Here is a 27,686-nt window from a genome sequence, read left to right as displayed (position 1 = left end):
GCTCTCACAGCAGCGAGGCCGGGCGAGCTCATTACCCGTGCTGGGGGCGGGAGGCAGACGGACACCCCCAGCGGCTCTGCGCAGGCGCGCCTTGGGCAGAACCCCGCGTGGCGCTCCGCTTCCCCCGCCTGCTTCCCTGGCCCCGCCCCTTCCCGGGAGCGCGCCTGGCCCCGAGAGCGGCTCGCGCGCAGTAACGTACCTCTCCGCGCACCCCGGCCGCTTCGCCATAGCTCTCGCGAGAGGAAAAGCTTTTCCCCGGAAGTCCCGCCCCCTCCCCCGGAGGCCGCATCGCGCCTGCGCCGAGGCGAGAGGCCCCGGCCCCGGCTTCCGGGCAGGTAGCGTGGGGGCAGGGAAGGCGATGGGGAGTGCCGGAGCAGACGAGTCGCGGGGGGGACTGAGGGCTAGAGCGGCCGGGCGGCCCGGTTCCCGGGAGCGCGAGCGGCGGGGCCTGGCGGCGCGCGAGCAGGTGCGGGGGGGGGCGGCCCCGGGACGCTGGGCGGGACGCCCCGGGCTGAGGGGACGGTGATTAGGGGGAAAACCCTCTCGTTTCCTCACCGGGAAGAGCCGCGGCCGGGCGGGCCTAGCTCTGTGTGGGACTGGCGGCCGCGGCGCGAGGCTCCATGCCGCGCGACGGGCCCGGCCCAGAGGCAACGGGGCCTTTGTCGGCGGGCTGAGGGAAGCGGGACACCCCCCGTGGCGGGCTGGGCTGTTGCGGTTGTGCTGAGTCCCGCCGCAGGCAGCCTCAGGGCGCGCAGGGTCCGGCCGTGCTTGGAGCGTTTGAGCCTGGCCTACAGAAACGTGGAGTAGTTTCGCCCGTGTTGTTGTTTGCAGCGGCAAACAAGCGGGGATCTGGTCTTGGTGTGTCGCTGCTGGAGCTGCCGCTAGTCTGAAATACCAGTGTGCTCCGATAATGTAATCATGAGGGAAGCCGATATTGATAAATGCCTGTGAAGCATTCTGGCTTACTGCTCCTAATAGTATGGCGATAGTTGGGTATTAAATAGGAGGATTTTTGGCTTGTACGTCTTGCACCCAAAGTTTCAGAGCTTGTGCCGGGAGAAAAAAGGCAGGGAGAAGGAAAAAAGGGACTGTTGACTGTGCATCCAACTTTTGAATGGATGCTCAAGATTTTCTTCTTACTCCACTCGTTTACAGGAAGCGATAAAAGCGAGAAACAACTTGGTGTAAACTCTAAATGGGCTGTTTGAAGTTGGAAACAGAAGTGTGCCTGACTCTAAACAGAGCATTTGTTCCTACACATTGGTCTTTCTTTCTGTAAAGCATTATTTATTTGTTTAATGCAGCACGTGGATAAGATTGCACAGCTTGCAGTGGTACACTGTCCTCTGAATTCACCATCATCTGACTTTACTCTGGTCCCTGCAAGATGCCAGCAGCCCTTGCAGAGAACAGCCAGGTTATCTGTGAAGTATGGGCAAACAATCTGGAAGAAGAGATGAGGAAAATTCGAGAAATTGTTCTAAGTTACAGCTACATTGCAATGGTAAATATTTTATGTGCCATCTAACTGCCTTAATCAATGGATTTATTGGTTTTTTGGATAGGGGAACAAGTTCATTCCTGAATGAGAAATAATTTCCTCCTGCCCCTATTCAAACTGAGCTAGAAGTTCAATGGTGAAAAATTAGAAAGCAGTTTAGCAGAAGCTTTATAGAATTTAATACAAGTAGTGTTGAGTATGGACTGAACTGAAGATGAGAAAGAGAGATTTGCTTAGTATTTAGGTATGCCAGTATGTTTGGAAGGCTTATTTACACAAACCAGAATGTTCCCCATATGGTGAGAATCTCTTCCCTGCCCTCACAAGTCTGCATGTGCTTGGCAGGAGCCAGTTAGTTACACAAATAACTGGTTTTAGTTATGATATTGTAAGTTAAGCCAACTTTGCTTAGAAACACTAAATTCAAGATAATAGAAGTCCTTAAGTGTTGCATAAAACCAGGGCCCCCTGCAGAGTGTGCAGTGTTTCACTGTAGGGCGTCACTGTATATGTGAATATGAAGGTTTTGTTACCATGTGTTGGGGCAGGTGCTTCTTGCTTCTGTTTGATGTCCCTGGAAGTGTCCTTAGAACCTGTTTTAGTGGCTGTGCTGGAAGTGTGGACAAAAATAATCTTGGGCAACGGATGAGTTCTGTCAGCTGCACAGCACACGAGTTTTTGCATGTGCTTTAGTTAGTTCAAGTTATGTGACTTAAACTGTGAGGAAAAAAATAGTCTGAAAGTTTGGTTTTCAGCAGAGACCTCACAGTCAGTGGCCAAGTAAAATGTGCTTTGTCTAATACATGGTTGCTCTGTTGAGGTTGATTGATCACGGCTCAAAAACTGTCTGGACACCGAACCATTGAATGAAGATGATCAGAGTGCTAAATTTAACTTGTGTTTAGAACAGGAAGGAACACTGGATAACTAAATAAAAGCCTATTTTAGTAGATATGGGGGAAATGAAGGGGTTAGTCCTTTGTGAGGAAGATGTAAGATTACGCAGTGGTGTTTATTGGATGACTTGGTAATGAACAAAACTGTAGGAAGGGAGACTTGTAATAAATGGGTGAATGCAATAGTTAATGAGTTGTGCAGGTTTTGGTTGTTTTTTTTTTAGTGTCTGACTTGTAGCAGTTTAAAATACATGTGGTTGTGTAAAAGGGGGGGGAAAAAAAGTGTAATTTGTAAAGCAGAAGTCACAGAACGGAGTGCTGAGACCTGAATGGAAGTCACAGAATGGAGTGCTGCCAGTGTGGATAGGTGATCACACTGAATAGGTGTGGTCACTAACAGAGTGATACTCGTAACTCCTAATGGAGTCAGTACTGAAAAAAGGTTTTCCCTCCTCTCCCAGGACACAGAGTTTCCTGGAGTTGTTGTAAGACCAATTGGTGAATTCCGCAGTTCCATAGACTACCAATATCAGCTCCTTCGGTGTAACGTTGACCTACTGAAAATTATCCAGCTGGGCCTGACTTTCACCAATGAGAAAGGAGAATATCCTTCTGGCATCAACACCTGGCAGTTCAACTTCAAATTCAACCTTACGTAAGTCTCTTCAGCTAGGGAGTAATCGCCTGGTCTCTTCAGCTGGTGGCACTTTCCTTTGGCAAATGCAGGTGTCATAGAATCACAGAAGCATAGAATTGTTAGGGTTGGAAGGGAACTCAAGAATCATAGAACCAATAAGGTTGGAAAAGACCTCAGAGATCATCAAGTCCAACCTATCACCCAACATCTCATGACTACTAACCCACGGCTTCAAGTGCCACATCCAATCCCTTTTTGAACACCTCCAGGGACGGTGACTCTGCCACCTCCCTGGGCAGCACATTCCAATGGCCAGTAACTCTTCCTGTGAAGAACTCTCTCCTTACCTCGAGCCTAAACTTCACCTGGAAGTTCAAGGATCACCTAGTTCCAACCCCCCTGCCACAGGCAGGGACACCTCACACTAGATCAGGTTGCTCACAGCCACACCCCGTCTGGCCTTAAAAACTCTGGGGATGAGGCTTCCACCACCTCCCTGGGCAGCCCGACCTTGTGTTCCTCGGAATAATTAAACCCCCCAGATTCTAACAGAGATTTTGTGGAATCTGTTTTGCTGTGACAGAAGTTTGCAGTGTTTCTTGGAAGTCAAAGGCACGATAAAGTCCTATCCTCAGTACTTTTTCCTGTGGTAAATAGCTTGTGCCCAACACTTGTATGTGCCTTAAACTTTATTTCCTAGAACAATGCCATGGTCTTAAACTTTATACATATTTCTTATATTTTTATATACTGTATAAATAAATTCCACCTCTTTCTGCTAAAAAAAAAATAAGATCTGCACAGTCTTCAGCAAAAAAAATAAAGAAGGTATCTCTTTAAAGATGATGCTAACTATAAGTTGGGATCTAGAAGAAAAAATATTGGTGTAACCATCACAGCTGTTCAGGGAAGTGAATCTTGTTCAGTGGAGTGTGGCAGTTTTTGTTGTCTTCTTCATACAGGTTTCATTGTCCCTTCCCCTGTAATGTAAAGACAAACTCGGCATCATCACCACAGAGCTGCCTGGAAATAAAGAGAGGCTTTATCTGGAGCAGCCACCCCTCAGTAGAAAATCAGTATCTTTATGGAATTGGCATTGGAAAACATTTTTTAAATTCCTATTTAATATGTGCAGATTGTGCAGGTTTTTTAAGCCCCAAAGTCACAAATTTGTGAGCCCCTTTGAGGGGGCACTTCACCAGAGTGAAGTGGTTTTCACAGTGCGATCACGTCACTTGGCTGTCTCACTTGGCATGAATTTGACTTATGTGTAGTCACGTTCTTCCTTCCCCTGCCACCCTCAAATGAAACACAAGTCAGGTTCCTGCTCAGCTCTCCACCAAGCACATCATCACTCCTTCCCGTCCTCCTGCCTTAGTCAAGTATTACTCAATTTTGTTTACTTGCAGCGATGGAACAGAAGGCGATGACGAGGTGGTGTGTGCTGTGAAGTGAAAATAAAATGTAGACGGGAAGGATGCTGGGTGCTTTAGAGTTGCACTTCTTCCTGTTTGGGAGAACTCCCCTCTTCTCTCTGCCCTCATACATGGTGCAGCTGTTCACCTTGCAGAAGTGGTATTTTTCAAAGTGTCATTCAGTTCTGTGGAGGTGGACTCTTTGGAACAGAATTAGCTAGTTACGATCACAGAGCAGCTTGCCATGGAAGTAGAAGGCTGCAGCAGTGGTAGTAAAACTGATTCAGTTGGACTTTTCCAGGGAGAAAAACGTGGTTGTGCCAGGTTTTGAAGTACAGTGTCGGGAGAGCTTTCCTGAAATGAGCTTTACTTGGTAGCACCTTGAGTACAAAGCTGCTTTTCTCCTTCAGGGAGGACATGTACTCTCAGGATTCCATAGACCTCCTTGCCAGTTCTGGGCTGCAATTCCAGAAGCACGAAGAAGAAGGGATCGATACCCTGCATTTTGCTGAGCTGCTTATGACATCTGGGGTTGTCCTTAGTGACAGTGTGAAATGGCTGTCCTTCCACAGGTAGGTCTGAGATGGGCACTGACACTCTGAAGGGAGAAATCTCTTCTTGATTGAAATGCTGCTGCTTTTGCCTATGGAGGCTGAGACAGATATTAAGGAGACAAATTGGTAGCTTTGCAGTTGTTAAAACAAGCTAAAAGATGCAAAGGCTAAGTGTAAGCAGTAAGGACATTGTATTTTGTACTAGAGCTTAATGTGGTCTGAATTTTGTGTATGTGTTGCTTGCAAATCCTCTCACTGTTAGTCTTCTCTATGGTAAGAGTTGTTAACAAGTTGAAATGTGGTTTCTGCACGTAATGAATTGTGTGCATTGTGAAGTAGAGGGTTTGTTTCTTCTTCCTTACAGTATTGTTTATGTAGAAGAAGAAATGTGTGCAGTCAAGATGCCTTGCCTGTAGTGTTTCAAGCAACTTGATTACAAAGCCTCTAGTCCTTGTTACTGCAAATGAAAGGTCTCAAGGGAAGATGAAGTGGTGGCAACAGATACTTAGAGGATTTCCTGCTTTTCATTATTGCCCATAGCTACAGAAACTTGCAGTGTTGGGAAGAGAAGTATGTGCTTCCCAGTGCCTTAGCTGTTCTGCAAGAGGTTAGTGGAGACATGCAGGGAGCACTCAAAAGTCTTTTCATAGATGATCAGGATGAATTCTGGCTCTGATACAGAGTAGTTTTATGAATGTCAGAAAAAATCTTAAGGTCTCAAAGCTACAGCATGTCAAACTCTTGTGAAAAGTGAGATTCTGGTCCTAAGTATAGGTCAGTAATAGACCTGCTTAATCTGGTTTCTTTGGTTTTGTTCTCAGTGGTTATGACTTTGGCTACATGGTGAAGTTGTTGACAGATTCCAGGTTACCAGAAGAGGAACATGAATTTTTCCATATCTTGAACCTTTTCTTCCCATCTATATATGATGTAAAGTACTTAATGAAGAGCTGCAAAAACCTCAAGGTACTTTTTTCTCCCCAGTAAGCAAGTAATGGATGGGTACATACAACAAGCCAAGGGCAGAACTGCTGCACCTAAGAAGGCTTAAAACTGGAACATATATAAAGGCTAGGAGTTGCACAAGCATCTGTGACTAAGTTTGTCTAATAGATATGGCCTCCTCAGTTCTAGGCTTATCAATATTTATATTCCTTCAGTATGTATATAAACCTTTTCTGGTTTGTGTAATTCCAGAGGCTAATCATAATTCAGCATACTTCACTTCCCTTTTCAAGGTGGAGTTTCTTCTTACATGAACTACTACCTGACTTTATAAACTGGTAGATACTCAAAGGGCTGAAAGTAATTTATCTACTGAATCACAGCCTTGGCTGAGGAAAAGTGGGAGAAGGGTCTAGCATTTTTAACATATGAATGTACCCACAGTCACCTTGGGTATCTGCAGCAAGAAAACAAGGGCACCTTGAGAAGAGTATCTGTGTGTTCAAGAACATATATTTACCAGTGCTTCAGTAACAGCTGGGGTGTCTGTACTGCTGGAGTCTGCATGCATTCATTCTAGTCAGTGTTTACCCTCTTGTTCTAGACAAACATGGCAATTTTGGCAAGAGATGGATCTTAGAAGATAAAATCTGTTCTGTTGTTGCTGTAGGGTGGCCTTCAAGAAGTGGCAGATCAGCTGGATTTGCAGCGAATTGGACGACAGCACCAGGCAGGATCAGACTCTCTTCTCACGGGAATGGCATTCTTCAGAATGAAAGAGGTACTGCAGTAGTGTGCTTTACAGGTTGTCTTTCTCCAGTTCCTACTCATAAATGTCAAGATGCAAAATGTGTTGGGGTTTTTTTGTTTGTTCTGTTGTTGTTGTTGTTTTTTAGCCTTGTGGCCACCACACTTCAAACTGTCAGTAATAGGAATTATTGATATTGGCACAGACTTCTGTTTGCTCCTGTGTTTTGCATGCTGTGCCTTAGAGGTGGCTGACTTCAAATGAGCTGTTTAATCAACAGTGGGTGTTTTCTGATTTAGAGGCACAACTAAACAAACAATACCCGTTTCTTCCCTTTTTTTTGTTGTTGTTTTATCTGCAGTTGTTTTTTGAGGATACAATTGATGATGCAAAATATTGTGGGCGGCTGTATGGCCTTGGGACAGGAGTGGCTCAGAAACAAAATGAAGATGTGGACTCAGCCCAGGAGAAAATGAGCATTTTGGCTATTATCAACAACATGCAGCCATGAGAAGTGGTACCCCTCGGCAGAACATAGTTACCATATTGGCAGCTGCTGTCCTCAACCATTTTCCCTAATAGTTTCTCAAACAAAAGGCATCTACAGTATACAGCCTGCAGTTTTGCTGACGAGCTGCATCTTCATCTGAAACCCAGAAGAAGAGAACTGACTGAACTCCTAATGCCAGCATTTGTGGTTTGCCATCTTTTTAATACCAAGGGCAAAAAACAGAACCTACTCTGTATACCTCTGGTTTTTTTCTTCTTTATACTGTACAGAATCTGCAAGGAAGACTTAAGGGTAGAATATTCAGTAGAGCTAAGGGTCTGGAAATCCAGTGAAAATGGACACAGACATGCACACAAATTTGCAAAATGTGCTTTATAAAGCTTCTTTTAAAACTTCTGCATGTTGTGAGGGTGACTGCTTCACCTCATGTTTGGCTTATTTTATCTTTGTGTAGTCTGTGAAAATTGCTCCCTTTGATCACTGCAGAGGTTTGGGAATGGATGACATTAAAAATGATCCTTGCAGCTAAAAATAATTCAGAGATTTGCTTTAACAACAATGGCAGTGGATATTACTGGAGCTGATTTGATCACCTCTCTGTAGTTTCTAATTCTCTAGGGTTGATACAGGTTTGACCCATACTGAGCATCAGCTTAGTTCTTAAGGGTATTAATAAACTGTTCTGGAAATAGATTAAAGAGGCCAAAAAGTTCACCTTTGAGAAGGGACTGGACCAGTACTCTAGTACTCTGACTTCAGTTTTCTTCAGCTTAACCTACTCATTATTGCAACACAAATAGTTCAGCAGATGGATAAATATTTGTTCCTCTTCTCCCCAGTCCCCTTCCTTTTCAGCCCCAATTTTAGTATATGCTTAATAACAGGCAAACCAGCTCCATTTCTCTTCATTATAAGCATCTGAAAAGTAGTTAAGAGGATGGAAGAACAACTTGGGATTTTGACTTCTTTAAAAATGAGCTTTGCTTTTTGTTCTTTCCCAACAGCTCTGTCATGGCATTTATTAAAAACCAAGAAAACAAACAAACCAAAAACCATCCCAACCACCAAAACCAAAAACCCTTTTGGACATGGCAAACTTAAAAAAAACAACTTAAGACTTTTGTCTTGCATTTTAAACAAGCTTAAACAATCCATTATTAGGAGTTGAGGTTTAGAGCTGGTATTTAAAATGCTTGTAAATACTCGTTTTTAATTTTTTGTAAAATAAATCTTTTAAAACCAGGCCTTGGTTTGGATTGTCCATCAAGCACTAAAATTCCCAAAGTTCAGGCTTTGGAATCAAAAATGCTCAAGTTTCTTTCTTCTTCTACCATTTTATGATGTGCTGTTGGGGTAGTTCTTACTAAAACCTGCTGCTGAGCTTCTTTTACAGTGGAGCTGAAGATTTCTTTGGGGGACTCGTGGTGTTCTTTTGCTGCTTGTTTCTCAGCACAGCTGGCAGTACTGTGGAGTATTCTGTCAGTGCAGCATAGAAGTGCCCAATCTGTTTGCTCATCTATCCTGTGTGAATTTTTCCTGCTCCAGTTGCTTTAGTATGTAGAAGGCTGTTTGGTTAAGCGTTAGCTCCCCCTCCTGGTTTTCAAGGGCTTGGTACATGATTTAACAAGGCCAAGTTACCACTAACACAGCTAGAGAAAACTTTCAGTGTAAACCTAGTGCTCTTCATGTTGTTCTATCACTATCAAGTCTGCCTTTTAGCTGGAAGAATCTGGAACAGCTCTTGTTCTAAAAGAAAAAAAATGTATAATCCACCTCTTGTCCTTTTTTCCTTCATCTTTATTGTAGTTGAAAACTTCTTAAATTCATGACACCCCACTTCCTTCCTACCTTTTTTTTTTTCTGCTGAATTAGAGGAAGCTGTTGTAACAAATTCTTAAGACAGGTGCAGTGGTCACTAAGACTAATGTAGCTTTGTTCTCTTAGCAAGAGTTTTTTCTAACAAGACAGGCAAAGCTGTAAGCTTGGTCAAAATGTTGCATGTTCAAGACTCCAGAATCAAGGATTGCTTCTGGCACCTTTTGGAGGAACTTGTTGCTACCTCAAATTTACCAACTGCAAACAAAAATCAATTCTTCAGACATGGGACTTCTCTTGAGCTGGAGAAATCTCTCTCTTGCTAGTCATGCTGGAAACATGCTTGCCCTCCCCCTTTTAGATTGTACAGGTGGTTTCACCACCCAAAGCTAAGTCATAGCACATACTTGTTTCATTTACTGAGTTTATTTTCTGCAGTGCATTTAACAAAAAACAAACCAAAACCAACCAACCAGCAAACTACCCAGGCTTAGTTTTAATGCATTTGCCCTTGATTGACACTGATTTCTAGCCCTCAAATTAAATGCTAATTCATGGTGGTAGAAGACTTTATTTAAAGGAGGGAAAATAAACTCACAAGGGAAGAACAACACTGGCTTAAGGGTCAGTTTACTTACAGAAACCATTGTTTTTTTCCTGAGGTCCTACTGCTCTTCCACTGCTGAAAGACTGATAGAGCTGCTTAAAACTGTTTCTCTTACATGGAAATGGCAAGAGCTTTCATTAACACACCTTCCAAGAAGTAAGATGGGACAAAAATCTTGTATCCAGTTCAAGGCCTCCTGCTTTTCAATTTTCTAGCACAATCTTAAGCAGCTGCTGACAACATATGAGTAGTTTTATCCAAAGTAACCACAGCCTTCAAAACAAGCCTTCACTTCAAGAAAGAACAGCCTTGGTGTTAAGTAGCTGCATGCAGCTCAAGGGAGACAGGCTGGTTTCACAATGTCATGTCAAGAACCTCCTGCCAGCCTTTTTGTAAGTACTAGCACTACCATGTTTCCTAAGGAGATCCAGAGCCTGTTGGTGCAGCTCAGGAGGGCACTGGGATTCAAGGTGGAGGAGCACAAGGCAGCACTCCAGCACATCGGGGAACGGGAAGACCTGCACAGAAAGGAACATAAGGTGATTGATGTCTGTTCTTTCAGCTATAATTGTTCAAGTACAACATATTCAGGCAGGCACTGCTTTAGAGTATCTTTGGTATACAGACAGGCATGAGTGAGATGTTTCTATCTCTTCTTCCAGTGCATTAGCTCCTGTTTAACCAGGTTTGCCTCCTTCTGCACAATCACTATGATTAGTTGTGTTACAGACTAGAGAACAGAAGGGTCCAAGACAGCCAAGGACATGTTCTTTTCATTGGTGATTTGTAGTCTCTACAGCTCCTTATCTGTAAAGGCACTTTTATACCTTAAACTTCTGATTTCACTCTTTATCAAAACTGGTTTTGCATACAGAATTTTAAGCAAGGGGTTACTTTTAAAATGCATGGGAGAGATTGCTACAGAATATCCCACCGAGCTCCCCCATGCAGAAGCTTTACCCACCCCTTTCCAACTACATGGAGGAAGTTAAAAACATCACCCTGCTGCCCTCTTGTCAATTTGCTCTCAAAGCTTCCCTAGGATCACAAAGAAAATCTCTGTTCCTTGCCTTCTGTATGAAAGGGATTCTGTGATGAGGCTGCCCTTACAAAAAATCTGTCTCTTTTTTTCAGAACCACCTCTTCATTCTCTTCTGAAAACTTACCTTTAAGCTGTCTGGAAATTCTGCTAGTTTCTGCTTTGCTTTTAGGAGCTGCTTTGTTAGGTCAGGGAGTGTAATTGCTTCCTTTACTTCACCTTCACTGTCAAGAGAAGAGAGATGTCATGAGTAACTTTCTCAAATGACAGCATAGCATCCCTCCTGTACAGGGAGCATAGAGTTAGACACTCCAGCTCCTTCTTGCCAAAGGCCCAAATTATTAACAGAGAGACAGGCCTCTTAGATCATGCTTGTCCTTTTCATTATCCTCCCCTTTTCAAGCTACTCTGTTTATTCACTGTACAAACATGCCCTGCATGTGAGAAAGTTACTCAGCTGTAATAAGTTCATGCACATGGTAGTTCAGCCCCAGGGAAATGCAAGTCTTCTGAGCTGTAAATGAAGTGTCCCTGGGTGACAAGCCAGAGATCAGAGGCAATCTGAGCTAAACAAGAAATGTGCTGCACAAACACAGGCTAAAAGCACTCCTTTTTAGTCCATTCATGTTCTAAAGCTTACCAATTCATCTGGTTGCTGTCAGAGCATGGTTTGTCTGATTCTGTCTCTGAACTCTGCTGCAGGTTGCTTTCCTGGGTGTTTCCATCTGTATTTTCCTGGAGATTGTTCCTCTGCTGCTGATGCTGGTGGATCATATCTGCTAAAATCTGCTGGACCTCAGCTATATCTCTCTGGGTGTTCTGCAGAGCAGCAAACTCTTCTGAAAGAAGCACTTTGCAGCCAATCAGTTTTGACTGCTTGTCCACCAAATCACCCAAGCTGGTTTTTGAATCACTTTTGGCCTCATGCCTGTGAACTTCAGTTGTATTGCAGTGGTTTTCATCCATCTCAGTTGCAGCTTGATCAGGAGTTTCTTCAGAGGAGAACTGACCTGAAACATAATCCTTCTCAAGAGCTGTCTGCTCACCGGGACACGGCACGGGATCCGAAACAGCCTTCTGCAAGACAATGGAGTCTTTGGGTAGCTTCCACCACAGGGCATACAGCAGTCCATAAGCCACAAAGGCCTCTAAACTTCTGCAAGCATCCATGCTCTGAGAATCTGTGCTGTCCAGTTTGTGTCTCAGGTTATTGCAGCCTAATAATGAGAAGAGGATTACAAACAATTTGCAGAGACTTCCAAAGGAAAAGACCAATCCTAGTAAATGAATTACCATCTTGGAGACCCCAACCAGAGATTTACTCAGATGCTGCCACAGTGGTGCAGGAAGCAGAAAAAGGAAGGCAGACACCTTTGGCATCTTTTTAAACACAATACTCCATTCTAGCTAGCATGAGACTCCATGTTCTCATTATCTACAGCAAAATACCTTGGTACCCAGGCTACATGTCAGGGTATTCACATGATCAAGAACTGCAAAAAGCAATTCTTACTCTGCAGAGAAGGAAGGTAAGGGCAGCTTGGAAGGACTGTGACTATGAGATGAATGCAGCTTTTCAATGTCCTGATCTCCCTTACAGAAGAGAATTTGTTCAGTTTTCTGCATCAGCCATACCAGCTGACACTGCTGAGCTTCCTTCCAGACCCAGGGATTTTGATGGTCCAGCAGGCCTTGTACTGGCCAAATCCCAGTGGTTTCTATATATGAGGGCACATCTTGCTCCTTCTAAACATGATAATGTAACAGTAATGGACACACAGCTGTGCTTACAAGGAAGATGCTCCAAGCTGTTGGTGCCAGGAGAAGCACATGAAGAGACCTACCTTCGGGAAGGATGATACTGCAAATCTCTTGCATCAGAGTGAAATTACCAGCATCATAACTGCGAGTCACAGCTCCCATAATACTTTTCACTGCCTCATTCCAGGTTGCAGTCTGATAGCTCAGGGCTGCAAGGGTCAGGTCGTGGGAGATATGGAAAAGCACCTGGAGGAAGCACCACAGAACATAGTTTTAATGCCAAGAATGAATTGCACACTGCTTGTGACCATTGTGGAAGAGCTCAGAAGCACATGACTTAACCAAAAGCAATTTTAACAACAATGCAAGGTACATTGACTCCTTTGTTCAGGAAACTGAGCACTTCTACATTACTTGTATCTGTAAAATCAGCAGCTGTGCTTCCATGTATCCTACCAACACATGAAAAGCAGGATGAAGATGAGAGATGTCAGTGACTCAGTGCAGTCACAGAAAAGAAGAGCACCAGGCTGTGAACAGATCTTCTGAACTCCAGGGTATTTCAACAAGCAGCAGCCCTGCCTCTCCCAGCAGTCCAACCCTGAATCACTGCTGAGACTACTCAGCTATGCTGACCTCTCCCACCCAGCCAGCACATCTCACTGCTCAGCACTGACACCGTGCACCAGTTCTTAGCCTGCACAGAAAGCAATGCAGAAACAAGCTGTCCCAGCTGCCTAGGACACTACTTCTCCCAGACTATAGCCTCATCCTGCAGCAGGGTGCAGATATCAGTCCCTGGTAGCAGCTGGCACACCACCACGAAGTGGCTGAGTTTTCCTGTGCATACAAATCCAAATGCTTTTACCTGCTTTGGGTGTGTGTTTCTGGTAGATGGAGGATGCTCAATACTGTGCAGCTGCTCCCGTGCACACGAGATTTGTTCAGTGGTGTCCATGCCGAATACATTCTGCCACACTTCTATCACCATGTCCAAAAATGAGGCCTTTCTGTTCAGCTCCCAGCTGTGGTAACAGGGAGGCACAGGGCTCTTTCGGTCACAGGGATTTCTTTCACTAAGGCACTTGCAAAGCAGTTCGTTAAGGCAGAAGACGAGTCTTTGTCCCTTTAACAACAACAACAACAAAAAGGCACTGAGCTGCTGCTGCTACTAAAAGAAAAAACAATCCCTTTCTGACCACAGCAGGTAAGACAAGTTTAGGAACATCATGGCTAGTAGAAGCTGCTTGGTGATAGACTGGTTCACAATTGCAGCTTCTAAAGGAACAATGCTGATAGAGATTCAGAGGTCAGAAGGACATTTCTGAACACGTCAAGGGAGCCTTCTGCTTCTCAGCCTGCACAAAACCCAAGTTACTGGATTAAACCTTCAGCAGATGGATTTAAGAGTCAGCTTGTTTGCTTCTTCAATGGAAACATCAAGTACTTTCCTGCACTTCTTTTCATGACTGGTATTATGTATTTTTTAAAAAACCAAAACCAACCTAAAAAAACAAATCCCTCTTTTTTTCAATTACTCTCACATAATTAACAAGCATAGAGCCTACAAGCCTTCCTTCCAGGGGCCCTCTGCCTCTGCAAAGGCACATGGATTTTGGCAGGATCACTGCAATAGACTTACAGAAAAATACTGCGAGACTCGAAGGACTACCCGTGGACTAGTGACAGATGGGAAGCTCATCAAGTTAATCTGGAGACAGTGCTAAAGAGAGCAGCAAGGAAATGCTCAGACTCACAAATAATGTTTTATGTTGCTGAAGGACTTCCTGAGCTCCCACCCAGTTCCTGGATAACAGCAAGTCCTGGGCACATCTGAAAGACAAAGTTGCTGACAACTCCTCCTCTCCAGATATCAGCGCAAGCTCAGCAGCAGTTTTAAGGGACGTTGCATCCCCCTTTTTTGCCAGCACCTTAACTGCATCATAAGGTGAGGAAGCCCCCAGATAACTGAAAGATAAGAGCAAATTGACATGATTAGTACTGCAGCACTGCTTTTAAACTGGATTACAACCCACTGGCACTGACACACAAAGGAAGATAAACCTGCATCATCCACAGGTTCTCAGAGCTCTCATCGCTTTGCCTTACCAAAGTTTCCTGCAGTCATACAATGCCTGATTTGATGCAGGGTTACAAAGGGAAAGTCACATGGCCTAATAACGCATACTTCTGGTGGTGTGCACACCATGCACAGCTTGGATTCAGAAGAGAAAGTTTGTATGCAGTAGTTTATCCCTACTGCATTTCTCTGGGTTTCAGCTGAACCTTTTCACAAGCGTGAACACCCTCAAAAAAGCCAGGACTAAAACCAGCATCAAAGGACACTGTGCCAGACAAAATATTTCAAGCCTTATTGGTAATGTTGGTAGTAACAAATTTGAAACACTCTGGTGTTGAGGAAGGATAACCCAATGATTAGGGTATCAGCCAAGGCCTCAAGAAGCTCAGGATGAACTGTGTTGCACTGCACGTTTCCAGTGGAAAGGTTGGAAACATCACAGTCTTTTCATATACATCCTAACCTCAGTCTTGCTGGACTAGTTTCCAAAGACTACCAGTGATGTCTACAGGAAGATATGGCTCTATTATGGCATTTGGACCTTCTGCTCTGAAGTGCCATCTGGAGCTTCTAGCAGGAGTCCAGTGAGATTAGGCTCAGAAAGGACCTTAGAGAAATAATGACCAGACCAGTTAACAGATTTCAGCTACTAAAAAACCCAAGAACTGTCTTTGTTTCAGATATGGAACAAATTCTGTCTTCTTCCCAGTACCACTCACCATTTGGCAGCCATGGAATAATGACCATCTTTCTCTAACAGAGCTGCCCAGCTGGTGTAGAGATCCTTCAGGATTGGATCTTCTGGCCGCAGCCTGGCCTTAGCAATTACAATTGCTTCCCTAATGCACGTAAGAGAAAGCAGACAGAAAAGTTAAGTGTGTACAAAAAGCCAACCAAAGTGTCAAAATATACCAAACATAGCCAAACATATAGCAACCTGTAAAAATTGTTCACTTTCAGGAGCTCGACAGCCTCGTACACTTTATGGATGGACAGGAGGTGGGAGGCAGCCTTCACATACTGCTCCTGAAAACACAGCTGCTTTGCAAAGGCTTCTACTGTCCAAACCCAGGCCTGGTACCCCACTGCAGAAGAGAAAGCAGTATCATTAGAATCAAAAGTGTAAAGCTGGGAGAATTACTGTGGGATGACAGGGTCATTGGTTTCATCACCCTTGTCTGCCCTAGATTAGCTTCTTGCTTCTTAACTACCCTAATACAAGTCACTGAGGCAATGAAACAGGGCAAAGCTAGAGCTTGAACACACCTGTAGGACTTCACTGCTGGTAAAACAGCTTAAAAGCATATTTAAGCAACAGCAAGGTGGAAGGACTGCTACGTGTTACAAAGAACCAACTTTGTGCTTGGAAGGATGGATCTGCTCCTTCAAGAAGTCCCAAAGGAAACAACCCTTATTTCCTGCTATCCCAGCCCAAAGGTGCTTGTGGAAACATTTATGTCTTTGTCATAAAAAGGACATGTTTTGTGGTTGATTTTTGTTATCAAGGAGTTAAAGAAGCAACTTCCTCCCAGTCAGGAACAATCATTAAGTTTCTAATCCAGAACAATCAGAACAAGGCTACCCCTGGCAGCTAATTCTGTCTACTTATGTGTTAGAAGAACAACCATACCCATTGGCGAGATTGCCACCAGCTGGTCTGTCAGCTCTCCCCTCTCAGCAGCTGCCTGGAGGACACCCTTCATATCTCCTTTCCACAACATGAGCTGCTGAAAGAGATCTGGATGCCCATTCTCCAGGTGATTTTTTCCTGTTGGAAGCAAACAACACTTCCTATCAGCCTGAGTGCAGCAGCATTATTTACTACAGTAAAGTAACTTGGCAGTAGTGAGGATTATTCAAGGTTTTGCAGGTTTGCATCTGAAAGATGTAAAAACTGTTCTGGGAAAAAGATGTCTTTCCTTTTCACACAGACCAGCATTCTTAATCCTGCACTTCAATCCACAGTGAAAGAAAATTCAAAGAGTTTTCCTAATTGGCTTTCTCCTTGAATGCAGCAGTTAACAATAGGCATACTGTGAAGTGGATTCATTATTCCACTTACCTTCCACATCTATCATCTTGTGCAGAGAAGCCCTGTCTGCAAACAGCCCCAAGTGGATGCGATCCTTGAGGTCAGGGGATGCATCTTCATTATCATCTAAACCAGAGGAAAAGAATAAATATTTAAGATTTGGTACAAGACTGGGAACTGGAACCTGCCAGGTCACTCTCCCACTCCATTACACTCAACTGTTGGTAAGTACTTTTGCCTTCTACTTTCTTTCCTGTACAATTTGCAGATCAACACTTAGAGCTCCCATCTCAGTTTGAGTAGAAGAACCATGTTTTGTGCAGAACATTTAGTCTGAACCAAACACAGCATGTTCCTTCACATGATCTAAGGAACAGTACTGTGAGAGTACAAACATCTCCCTCATGGTTTATTTTCTTCTGCCCCTATTAGATTTTTGAAGGTGAAAACCTCTTTGCATGTATGCAGATAACTCCACACTATCTCCACAACATAGGATCCTACTCAAAACCTCTCTGGAGTGGCTACAGAGTGCTAAGACACAATCTCAAAGGTCTCTTCCAATCTGATTTATCCCATCCTATCCCATCACACTGCTAAAGAACTAGGATAAGAGACCACAAGTCACACACTTTGATAAAGGATGAAAAAACCCCACAAACCAATAGATGCTTGTGGTGGTCAAAGTCTAGCCCTTAGACACAGGCTTCTGAACACTTTAGAGCACCCACCCTCCAAATAGTTCAGTTTTAGGCTGATACCTTTGGTTTTCAGACATGCAGCCAGCCTCAAGCAGTCTTGATGCAATTCATCTTTTGACCTGTGATCCATGAATGTGCTGAAGGGTAGAACAGAACGAGGCTTCCTCTTCTTTAAAGAGGTATCAGGAGCTAAAAAACATAAAAAGAAAAGAAAATACCACATTTAAGTCACTGCTGCAGTTAAAAGTGTCTCCTGCAACAGAAGTCTGCAACACATTCTGAACCCTCCTCTTCCTCACACAGGATGCTTAAGTCCTATGTGCATCTCCATTATGGCAATTCTGACTTTTGAACACTGATCACTTTGCATATTCTTCTGCCCATCCTGCCTAGGATTAAACCAGCAATTAAAAGGCAGGACCTAAGCCCACAATAAACAACTACTCAACTGACCTGAGAAACAGGGCAAATAAAAGCAGCAGTATTAGAACATCTAAGAGACTTTAAAAGCATGCTCTCTTCTTTCTCTGGCACTTAATTTGGTGTCATATTAGGAAGGGAGGCTGCAGCCAAACAGAAGCCTACATTATGGAACTCTGCCGTGAGGCAGGACTATTGGAAGTCCCTGAAACATACTAACTTGGTTTCTCTTTAGGTGGTTCCTTTTTCACAGGAGCTTTCTGGGTCACAAAAGGCTTTGGCAAGCTGAATGAAGAATAATCATATGCAGATGAAGATGTATCCTTGGACACTGGAGGTAAGTGATAAAAGAAAAAGGATAAACAATACATGGGAAAGTCCACAGCAGAATACTTGAAACACTTCCATTCTATCACAATGACTTTGAAATATACAGAACAAGCTTTGCTTTGCTTTGCCATAGAACTTAACAGCCTTTTAGGGAAAGGAAATATTAACAAAGTATCATAAAGCAGTCAGAAAGCTAAACAAGGTGTCAACAGACACCAACAAAGATCCACCAGGATTGTAAGATCTATCACCAGAAGGCAACACTGGTCAAAAAATGATGGCCCAACACTGTAAATTTGTTCACCAGGCCAGGATCTTATTTAAAGACAATCAAACCTAAACTAGTTTATTCCAGAACTGTATTTTCTTCAAGTGAGCTACTTCAAGGAGACCATCTTAGAAGAAAATATTAAACTTGGTGATGCTCTGAGGGCTAAACTGCTTGGGACCCATTGAACAAAGATGATTTGATTATTACCACTCATGGAGACTTTATTAGGCACCTCTGTCCCCTGAGCTTCTTTTTCCCCTTCATGGTCTGACACTCCATTTTCCTCTAGCAACATTTCCTTCAGGCTCTCATCTCCATTCGTGGCATCACTTAGCTCCTGCTTGCCTGAGCTCTTTTCGACAGGCTTTTTCTTCTTCTTAGTTTTGACTTTTGGCTGTGTACTTTTTTTTTTCTCCCATTCTGTCCTCTTTTTGCCTGTAAAAGGTTGCAAAAGTTACCCTGATATTACCTGCTGAGATAGTATTGTAGCTGTCCGTCCCTCAAGATCAAGACTGTTTCCAAACAGGCAGATTTGAATTCAGCTTAAGAACTAATCATACCATTTCAACATGACAAACCTCTGTTTCCCAGCTCCAGCATCATAGAATCAACCAGGTTGGAAGAGACCTCTGAGATCATCCAGTCCAACCTATCACCCAGCCCTATGCAATCAACTACACCATGCACTAAGTGCCTCATCCAGTCTTTTCATGAAGGTCTCAAAGGATGGTGACTCCACCACCTCCCTGGGCAGCCCATTCCAATGGCAAATCACTCTCTCTGTAAAGAATTTCTTCCTAATATCCAGCCTGAACCTCCCCTGGCACAACTTGAGACTGTGTCCCCTCGTTCTGTTGCTGGTTGCCTGGGAGAACAGACCGACCACCACCTGGCTACAACCAGGTAGTTGTAGAGAGCAGTAAGGTCTCCCCCTGAGCCTCCTCTTCTCCAGGCTAAACACCCCCAGCTCCCTTAGCCTCTCCTGATAGGACTCCTCATCTTCAGGAAAGCATCATCTGCTTGACTATACCTACCCTGAGGAGGCCTTGTATGCTCCTGCTTTGAGATGTGCCACTTATGAACTGAAAAATCATCTGCTCCTGTATAAACAGCATCTGAATCCACTGGTGACCACTGGACACTCAGCAGCCGGCCCTGGTGCCCTCGGTAGTTGGAGAGTGGCTCTTCCTTCATAACATCCCATACCTTATAAGCAAGAAAGAAAAGCAATTGCTCAGATAGTTTCATCTTCCCCCTATGCTTTTTCTTTTCAGTGATTTGCACTTGTGCAAAATTCTCTTTCAGGGTGTTTGCACCAACATGCAAATGGAGAAAAGCCAGGGCTCCCTTTGTTTGCATCAGTACATTTGCGTAACAGCTTTCTCTTTGAAGGATCCAAAAGGATTATATGATACTGATGGACTTAGAAACCAACTTGCAAGTTGCAAAAGCATCCCACTACCTGCTGTCCAGAATGAGGAGATGGTTATCAAGGGAAAACCTGCAGTACTTCAACAGCTTATCTCACACAAGAAGCTTTGCTGTTTAGTTGGTCTGGTTCCATCACACTATAGAATGGGATTACTTGAAACTAAAAGAAGTATCACTTTTGAGTGGCTGTGGAACAATACCTGTGCAGTGCCATCATAGCAAGCAGACACCAATCTTCCCTCATGGTGGGGGCTCCAAGAAAGGCTTGTGATTTTAGCTGTGTGCCCAGCCAGAGTTCGAAAAGGCTCTGTTATGGTCACAGGAGTTTCCGAAGTGCTCTCTAAAACCAAACAGAAATCCATCAAGCATGGCCAGCAAGACAGACCAGAAGTAAACCAAATCAAGATGTCAAGGCTAGGAATATAATCTGCAAACTCTTACCTATGACACTCTTCAGGTTATGCACATAAATAATGGCATTGACTGAGCCTGAAGCTATCAAGTAACTCAGCTCTGGCTGGCTCCCATGCTCATGATGCCAACGGATGGCGTTAATCAGTTTATGATGCTGCTGGATAGTGCAGAGCAACTTCAAGTTTGGTGGCTGAAATATTTCAATGGAGCTGAAATGCAAGAACAACAGTGTAAGAATTCCACTAGTCTGTGAAAATGGGTATTCTGTTGTTCTTCTGCATGAGCAGAGTAACAGCTTGAAAGGGAGTTAAATGAGATTTGATTTTCTGGATGCAACTCAAACCTCTCATTTAGTTCATGAGTAAAAGTGGGTTTCAACCATGGGTGGATCCTTGAGAAACAATGGAACATGATGATGTGAAACCTCCATGCCAAGAGCAGCTAAACCAAGTAACAGCAATGAATGCTGCATTATCACAGTTCAAAAACATTGGCAGCGAAAGGACAGAGACTACCCAGGGCAACAGAAAGTACTTTTGCTTCACTACAGTGATTCTAGTCAGGATCAGCACAAACACAGCCTTAACCTACAAGGGAAACATACCCATCTTCATTGCCAAGAGCCAAGAGTTTGCCATCTGGTTTCCAGCTGATCTCTGTACGGGCAGGCAGTTTGTGCTGTAGAAAGAAGACACAATTATTGCCAACAACTCTTAAACCTCTCTCTCACCTGCCTTTGACAGAGCAAGACTGGCAACTGGACAGACTGGCAATGAGGTCTGCAAAACAAAAGTCACAGAAGGGTCCACTGCATTTTGTAGCAGTGACATCAGCCTAAGCAGGAAGGGGAATGAACTGATGCAAGAACCAGTGATTATTTTTATCAGTTCAGTGACATGGTTCAGTGGAAATTTGTCTGGATTCCAACAGGACCTTGATATTCAATCTTCTTAGGCTCCTTGGAAGACTCCTGACATTGTGAGCATATTCTGTCATCCTTAATTATTTCTATCCTTTCTAATTCAGGTGAAGGCTACTTGCAAATTAGATGCCTATACCAGATCATCTCATTGCCTGTGGCATTAGTCTCTTAACCCCCAGTGAGTCTTCTGCTCTAGGAAGAAGCCAAAACCCAACTGATATAAATCAACAGACTCTGACTGACGTCAGCTGATACATGCTGACTAAAAGCAACTCAAGATCTAAACCACTTTGTGTATTTTGTACATTCAGCTAAAAAATGACTGATCATACTTGAGAAGATGTTATGGTCATTTATCACCAAGCACTCTGCATTAGCTGCAGCATAAATGGAAACAGATTCCTACAAAAGGATGGCTGTCTTTACTGCAGTATCTATTTTCAAAAGTTAATGTTTGAAAGCAGAGAACTAAAGTTGAGAGAGTTCATTCATGCATGTCCACCACTTGATCTAAGCTCTGGTATTATTCAGAATATTATTCAAAGTGCTTTGAAATCTGGGTGTGAATTAATTATGTTAAAGAGCCACACACAGCCTGAAAAACCAGAGCCTGTGTTTCAATTCTTTTCTGGTCATACAAACTAAACAGCAGAAAATGAAATAACTGATGCCAGGAACAGGCATGCCACAGTGACAGTGGGGGGGAAAAAAAGATCCTTTTTCAGAGACAAACACACAAACTATGTCACAGAAAGTATAGTTACTAAGAATCCATTACAAGCCACCCAAAAACCATACTCACTTTAATTGAATTAGTGTCTCGGATAACTTTGTTGATGTCAGTTGCCTCTCCACTGAGATTCCAGGGGTTGTGTTGAAAAACAATACCTTCTCCAGCACAACTATATAAAGTTACAGAGGGCTGTTCACCTTCTCCTCCTATCCATCAGAGAAGAAAAAGCTCAATATACTGTGTTTTTCATCAGTCTCAGAAGTCATCACGCCTACTATAAATCAAAACATTCTTTTAAGAGGCTGTGTAGCTGCTTTGATTGCCTGTGATCTGGCAGCAAGATACTTCTCACAAACCTCTGCAACAACCTCTCATTTCTACCAACAGATCTCTCCTTAGCACAATCACTGCAAGCATTAAAATTCCCTTTGGTGTTTGGTACTTAAGAAAAAAAAAATGCAGTTGTGTAAGAGCAGCTAATGGAGCTCTCCTGTTTGGTTTAAATTGCAGAAATGGACAGCTGGAGCAAAGGAACCCATGCTGGATGTGACAGTTACTGGTCTATAATACCCTGAGGTAAGTGCAGAGGTGTGGTACTCTACACTCCCACCTACTTCCTGAAGCTACTAGAATTAAAAAACTAGAAGGGATTGTTTTGCTCTCTTGCAAAAGTGTGAACAATTCCTCAAGCAGAATACATATAAGAACGCTGCTAGAAAGGATTGATACCAAGCAAATGGGGCTCTTTTTCCATTTCATGGCATGTGTGTACTCTGCAGCTTTACAACAAGGCACCCAAAGACTCACCAGAAGACAGAGGAGGAGTTGGAGGTCCCCAGGCTAATGCATATACAGTGCACTTGTGGTAAGTACTGGAGATCTGAGGTGGCTTATTCCTAGCACTGGGCAGAAGATAAGGAGGCAGGAACAGTCAGATTTCAGCAATGGAATTAAAGCAATGCATTTCCAGTAGTAAAAACAGACACCAGATGCTAGACCATAATAAAGCAATGAGTCAGCCAAGCCTTCCTTAGCATTTCCTGTAGGACACTACTGAAAACACAACAGAACTGTCCTGATGACTTGCACCTGCTTGTTGCTCTTCATTTTTCTGAGAATGACTTTCTGGCTAAAGTTCTCCTTAACTGATGACTTCCCACAGTTACCTCTGGTCATGCCACTTGATTAAGATTACCTTAGAAGCTACCAGTCATAATGGAGAGATGCAAAGATGTACTGAAAATCCACCTATTTGACTGATTTTAATTTAATCCTGCTCCTGACTTTCTTACCTGCTGGAGAAAGTGTCAAATATGCCAACTTTTCCATCATCTGTTCCAAAAGCCAAGCAGCCTTCCTTAGTTGGATGCCAGGCTAACTAGAAGCAAAACAGAAAGAGACTCATACTGGCACAAGCAATTGACACATTATTTCTGATTTATAAACAAGAGGAAAACATTGGAACTGGTGAGCAAACACCACCCCTTACACCTTACCCTTCAAACTATACAGCCATTTGATCTGTCCCCTCTACTATTAGTATTAGAGATTCCCCTCCATCCACTGTGGGATGAGATGAAATGGACTAAAAGGCAGTAACCTCTGGCTACCTGAAGACATCCATGCTGGTTTTTGTGTATATCAAGCTTCCCAGCAGGGCAAAAGAAACCACAGATGAAGCCAGAAAGGATCACAAAGGAGCATAAAAGTGAAAATGTAATTAACAGTCAGCTGACTTTCACTACATGTACTATAAACACCTAGGGCTGTAAAAAGGTCCAAAAAAAAGGTCTAAAAATGTTTTGCCAAATTCTAAGATGCCTTGAATGAAGTACAAAAGGAGTAATTTGAGTTGGGAAAAGTCTTCTTCAGAGTGAAAGAGAAATATTCTTTGGAGAGAAAAACAGAGCGAGGGGAGGAAAAGAGACAGGAGGAAAAGGGAATCAAAAGCACACTTACTGCTGTAACCTTGGACTTTATGCTTTGCCAGAAGGTTTTCACATCGTAGATATTGTTCATGGACAAAGTATTCCACACCCGGATCATGCTGTCTCCAACACCAATGGCAAGAGAGCCCGTGTCCACAGGGGAGAAGGCGAGACTATAGACAAATCCCCCAAGTGAGGGCATGGTCCAGCAACATTCAAGAGTTGAGAGGTCCCAGCATTTCACCTGAAGAATGTTTAAGGAACAAGGAATGGTTAATTGTCCTGACTGGTAAGACAAAGAAAACCAAAACATGACTGAGATGAAAAATCAAAGGGTCACATTCAAGGCTTGACAGCAGTGTGTGACCTGCACCCAGAGGGCTGTGTCACAGACAGGGCTGCAGGAGTTAGAAGACTGTAATGGAACGGGCAAAAAAGATTCTATTTTGATATTATGGCCCTCCACTGGCTTCAAAATAGGTGATCTACTACCTGTAAAAGACTATCATTTCTTTTTTAATAGATGCTTTAGTTTGTACAAGTTATTTTAAGAAGGAAAAAAAAAAAAGGCCTTTTCAAATTGAAACATACAGGAAAAAAAGAGATGGCAAACTCCCTTTATTAAATGCTTACTATTGAGTGCATAATGTCATAGCCATTCACTCCACCGTGGTAAGAGAGTGAGCTTATAAACGGGCAAAAACATATGCACCCTGTGCTCCAAACCAATTTTAAGCAATGACGTTTTAAAATGCTGCAATGAACCCACCCTAGAGGAAAAGTGGTGGCCCTGTATGGGGTAGCCTCACTCAGTCTGAGCCTACAGGCTACTTTTATGTTAATGTTATAAATGGCTCTTACATCTCTGTCCATTGAAATGGATAAAAGGAGCTCTTTGTCTTGATGCTTCACAGGACTCAGGTTGAACACAATGCGGGAGTGGTTTTGTCCTTCTGAAGATCCTAGAAGCGTCCACTTGCGTTTTCCAGGTTGGGTCAAATCCCAGAGCAGCAATTCTCCTCTGCAAAATTTCAAGTGTGTACTTCACTGTTCGCTTCAAAAGAATGTAAGTTACACATAGACTGTATTACACAAATACATACTGCAAGTGTAATGCAGGTAGACACACATCTACTACACGTGCACATGTGTGCATGAATACAGACATGCAAACACAACCCTGTAAATGGCATCACAGCTACCACACTGCAAACTGCTGTGCTCCTTTTCTCCCATTAGATGGGCAAACCTACCGTTAGCAGTCAACATTGATTGTTGAATTATGGGACAAACAGTGGTTTTCTATTACTGAACCCCCACTTTAACTGTCTTCTCTCAAGTGATACTGGAAGGAAGCAGGTGTCAAAGTTTCCCGGCCAGCTCTTTGTCAAGTGTTAATCTGCGGTACTCAGGCTGCTGTGTGCCCTACTTACCCGAAAGAGCTGGACACAATGTCCGTGGATCGACCAGAAGGCCAGTGAACAGTCAGCCAAATGCGCTCCTTAACAGCAGGATCCACAGCTCCACCTCTTCTCTTCGTGGGTGGCAACTTCAAAGTCATTACACCTACGGAACCAAGAGGGATCATCTAGACCTACTACATCAAAATTCTCTTGAGACAAAAAGAAGTCTTTTGAATCTGATGCTTTGGGTAGGCTTCCCATGCTTTAACAAGTCAGCAGATGAAGGCTGCAGTGAGAGAAGACCTCACCCACCATACTGTTGTGCATCACATTATTATCTTACTTACTTCTGCCTCTAGTACAGCTCCAGATTCGTATGGTCTGATCTTTGCTCCCCGAAGCCAAGTAACAGCCTTTCTTTGTGGTTGTGTCCTGTGTCATCTCCCCATTTGGAACTTTGCTTTCCTCTGAAGAAGCTGCTGAATACCATTGAAGTTGTGTTATTACACTTTAAAATTCAAAACTTAATCTAAGTTAACTAAAAATGTAGTTGTTTGTATCAGAACATATTTAACTTATCAGTTGCCTTTGCTTAGTTGCACTCTGGAAGGTATTAAATTTTATTAAAGGACATTTACATAAACTGAAAATTACTTCACAAACTATTAATTACTTCTACAAACCTTGGAGCTCATCCTGCCAAGCAGGTAACCTTTCCTCACCGGGCACAGGGCACCAGGCCAGACAATGTATTTCATCGTCGTGGCCTCTTAGCCGATGAAGTACTTCTCTTTTCCTGCTGATGTCAATTATAACCACCATGCCATCCTTGTAGCTAAAAACAGAAGAGAATGAAGAGATTCTCAGATCTTTGTGAAGTAACACCTAAGCCAATTGCTGAGCTCTTTACCAGGACCACTATTTCCTTATTAACAGATGGAGAAGCCAATTCTCAGGAAGCAATGGAACTAGCAAACTAATAGTCAACAGGACCTCCAGTATAGCACTGGTGTACCTGCAGCTGCCTTTTCAAGAAGTGCAAGCAGCATATTTGGCTTCAGGAATGACAATGATTCATTATCAATACAGCTTCCAGTCAACTGTAATTAAAACCCACCAGTTTTAAGAAGCTTCAAAGATGCAAACCAAACCCAGACCCTTACGTTGTTACAGATTTCTGTGTCTTCACAGGTCTACCAAATCCAACTAAACAGCCACTAAAACCTCTTCAAATCAACCTTGCAAACAGTACAGCCAACATTCACTGTAAGATTCTTGCAGAAGAATGGAAAACAAAATGTAATGAATATTTACCCAATCGCCACCACGTTTTCATTGTGAGGAGAACAAGTGAGACAAAAAATCGTCCGAGGCTCTGGGAAGAACTGCTGGCTGTCACTTCTGTTCTGCCAGTAACAAACGACGACACCTTTTTCATCACCGGATACAATCAGATCTTTCACAAGGGGCGACCAGTGCAACGCCGAGATCACGTTCTAAAGAAAGGGGATTGGAGACACTTAAAGCTCTCTGACCACCGTCTAACAGGGAATAATGAGTAGAAAATAATCGGTGAGTGCTCCCCAGCGTCAGCTCAATTACTTTAAAGCATTTCAGTTCTGCTGGGCTTTGGCATAATTGAGTGACAGTAACTGTCCAAATCTCTGTTCTTACTCTGTCCTGTGTGGAACAGTAACTTGCTGAAAAGATGAAAGTGAGCTAAGTGCAACGAGTACTCATTGCGATCATAATTGCTTCCTGAGGCTTTGAAGGTAACCCACAATTTAAGATGATGTAACAACGCTGCAGTCCTCGGGGTACAGCAAAAAGCTGCCCAGAAGCGTTCAAAGGCTTTGATTTCCCCGGGTTTCAAATTCACCTTTGGTTCCAGTAACATCACCTTTGTGTGCAAGACCTACAAACCCCCCACCCTGCGAGCTCCTTCTGTCCCACCCTATCGGTCCCCGGGGCAGCAGTTCCCGGCGGACACCCTACCTGGTGCAAGCTGTACTCCACCACCGGAGCCAACGTCTCCGTGTCCCAGATTTTGACGCTCCCGTCGTCGGAGCTGGTGGCGCAGAGGCTGCTCTGCCCCGGGCAGTGGCAAAACGCGAACCCAGAGATCCTGTCCGTGTGCCCGATGAGCTCCCCTACACGGACAGCAAGACACCGTGATGGGACCCCCGTGAGCCAACCGTATCTTCCCAAATCCACCCCCATGTCCCCACCCCGGGGCTTCCGCCGGCCCCCACGTGCCTGAGGGGATCTCGGCGGCTCAGCGGCCCCGCGTGGGCAGGGCGATGCTATAAAATACGCGGGGCGAAGGTCCCGCGTGGCCGAGGCCCCCGCAGGACAAGGTTGCGCCGGTACCGTAAAACGTGGGTGCGGCAACGGCGCCGCCGCCGACATCCAGCAAGCAGACGCGGTGCCTCGCCGCGAAGCCGAAGAGGCGGCCGTCACTGCTGGCGTCGCTACAGCGGCTGCTGTACCAGTTGGGCGAGGCGGGTAGCACCCGCACGCCCTCCGCCGCCATCGCCCCGAGCCGCTCCGGGCCACCCCACAGCGCCGCGGGCTCTGCCGCCAAGCGCCGCG

General features: G+C 44.0%; 2 protein-coding genes across 3 annotated transcripts; one reads left to right on the top strand and one right to left on the bottom strand.

The window, feature by feature from the left end:
* The first annotated feature begins 267 nt into the window (after nucleotides 1-267).
* CNOT8 (CCR4-NOT transcription complex subunit 8) lies at nucleotides 268-8,601 on the top strand. 2 transcript variants are annotated; one of them, XM_009904594.2, is made up of 7 exons: nucleotides 268-335; nucleotides 1,305-1,504; nucleotides 2,859-3,052; nucleotides 4,860-5,021; nucleotides 5,825-5,969; nucleotides 6,619-6,729; nucleotides 7,058-8,601. In XM_009904594.2, the coding sequence occupies exons 2-7, from the start codon at nucleotides 1,388-1,390 to the stop codon at nucleotides 7,205-7,207; spliced, it is 879 nt and encodes a 292-aa protein (XP_009902896.1). In that variant the 5' UTR covers nucleotides 268-335; nucleotides 1,305-1,387; the 3' UTR covers nucleotides 7,208-8,601. The 2 variants fall into 2 exon arrangements, with proteins under 2 accessions (XP_009902896.1, XP_054024514.1); XM_054168539.1 differs by lacking the exon at nucleotides 268-335 and adding an exon at nucleotides 348-466.
* Nucleotides 8,602-9,374: 773 nt separating this feature from the next.
* Nucleotides 9,375-27,670, bottom strand: GEMIN5 (gem nuclear organelle associated protein 5). The gene is made up of 28 exons (XM_054168254.1): nucleotides 27,465-27,670; nucleotides 27,090-27,244; nucleotides 26,409-26,590; nucleotides 25,778-25,929; nucleotides 25,442-25,573; nucleotides 25,125-25,257; nucleotides 24,553-24,712; nucleotides 23,723-23,935; nucleotides 23,056-23,141; nucleotides 22,571-22,665; nucleotides 21,833-21,969; nucleotides 20,713-20,786; nucleotides 20,136-20,317; nucleotides 19,895-20,034; nucleotides 19,298-19,469; nucleotides 18,471-18,698; nucleotides 17,883-17,993; nucleotides 17,303-17,431; nucleotides 16,572-16,667; nucleotides 16,140-16,277; nucleotides 15,447-15,594; nucleotides 15,229-15,348; nucleotides 14,187-14,397; nucleotides 13,298-13,555; nucleotides 12,513-12,675; nucleotides 11,309-11,885; nucleotides 10,796-10,892; nucleotides 9,375-10,147 (listed from the first exon to the last, which is right to left on the bottom strand). The coding sequence occupies exons 1-28, from the start codon at nucleotides 27,625-27,627 to the stop codon at nucleotides 9,992-9,994; spliced, it is 4,608 nt and encodes a 1,535-aa protein (XP_054024229.1). The 5' UTR covers nucleotides 27,628-27,670; the 3' UTR covers nucleotides 9,375-9,991.
* Nucleotides 27,671-27,686: the final 16 nt, after the last annotated feature.

Source organism: Dryobates pubescens, chromosome 16 (genome assembly GCF_014839835.1).
Source record: "Dryobates pubescens isolate bDryPub1 chromosome 16, bDryPub1.pri, whole genome shotgun sequence".
NCBI lineage: Eukaryota > Metazoa > Chordata > Aves > Piciformes > Picidae > Dryobates > Dryobates pubescens.
Note: the sequence above shows the minus strand (reverse complement) of the source record. Positions and strands in the feature narration are given on the sequence as shown.

Coding starts and splice junctions, on each gene's coding strand:
- CNOT8 (XM_009904594.2), top strand. CDS start 1,388: ATGCCAGCAGCCCTTGCAGAGAACAGCCAGGTTATCTGTGAAGTATGG. Junction 3,053..4,859: donor AACTTCAAATTCAACCTTAC/GTAAGTCTCTTC, acceptor TTTCTCCTTCAG/GGAGGACATGTACTCTCAGG. Junction 5,970..6,618: donor AGAGCTGCAAAAACCTCAAG/GTACTTTTTTCT, acceptor TTGTTGCTGTAG/GGTGGCCTTCAAGAAGTGGC.
- GEMIN5 (XM_054168254.1), bottom strand. CDS start 27,627: ATGGCGGCGGAGGGCGTGCGGGTGCTACCCGCCTCGCCCAACTGGTAC. Junction 23,936..24,552: donor CCATTTCAATGGACAGAGAT/GTAAGAGCCATT, acceptor AACATTCTTCAG/GTGAAATGCTGGGACCTCTC. Junction 20,035..20,135: donor TAACCTGAAGAGTGTCATAG/GTAAGAGTTTGC, acceptor GTTTGGTTTTAG/AGAGCACTTCGGAAACTCCT.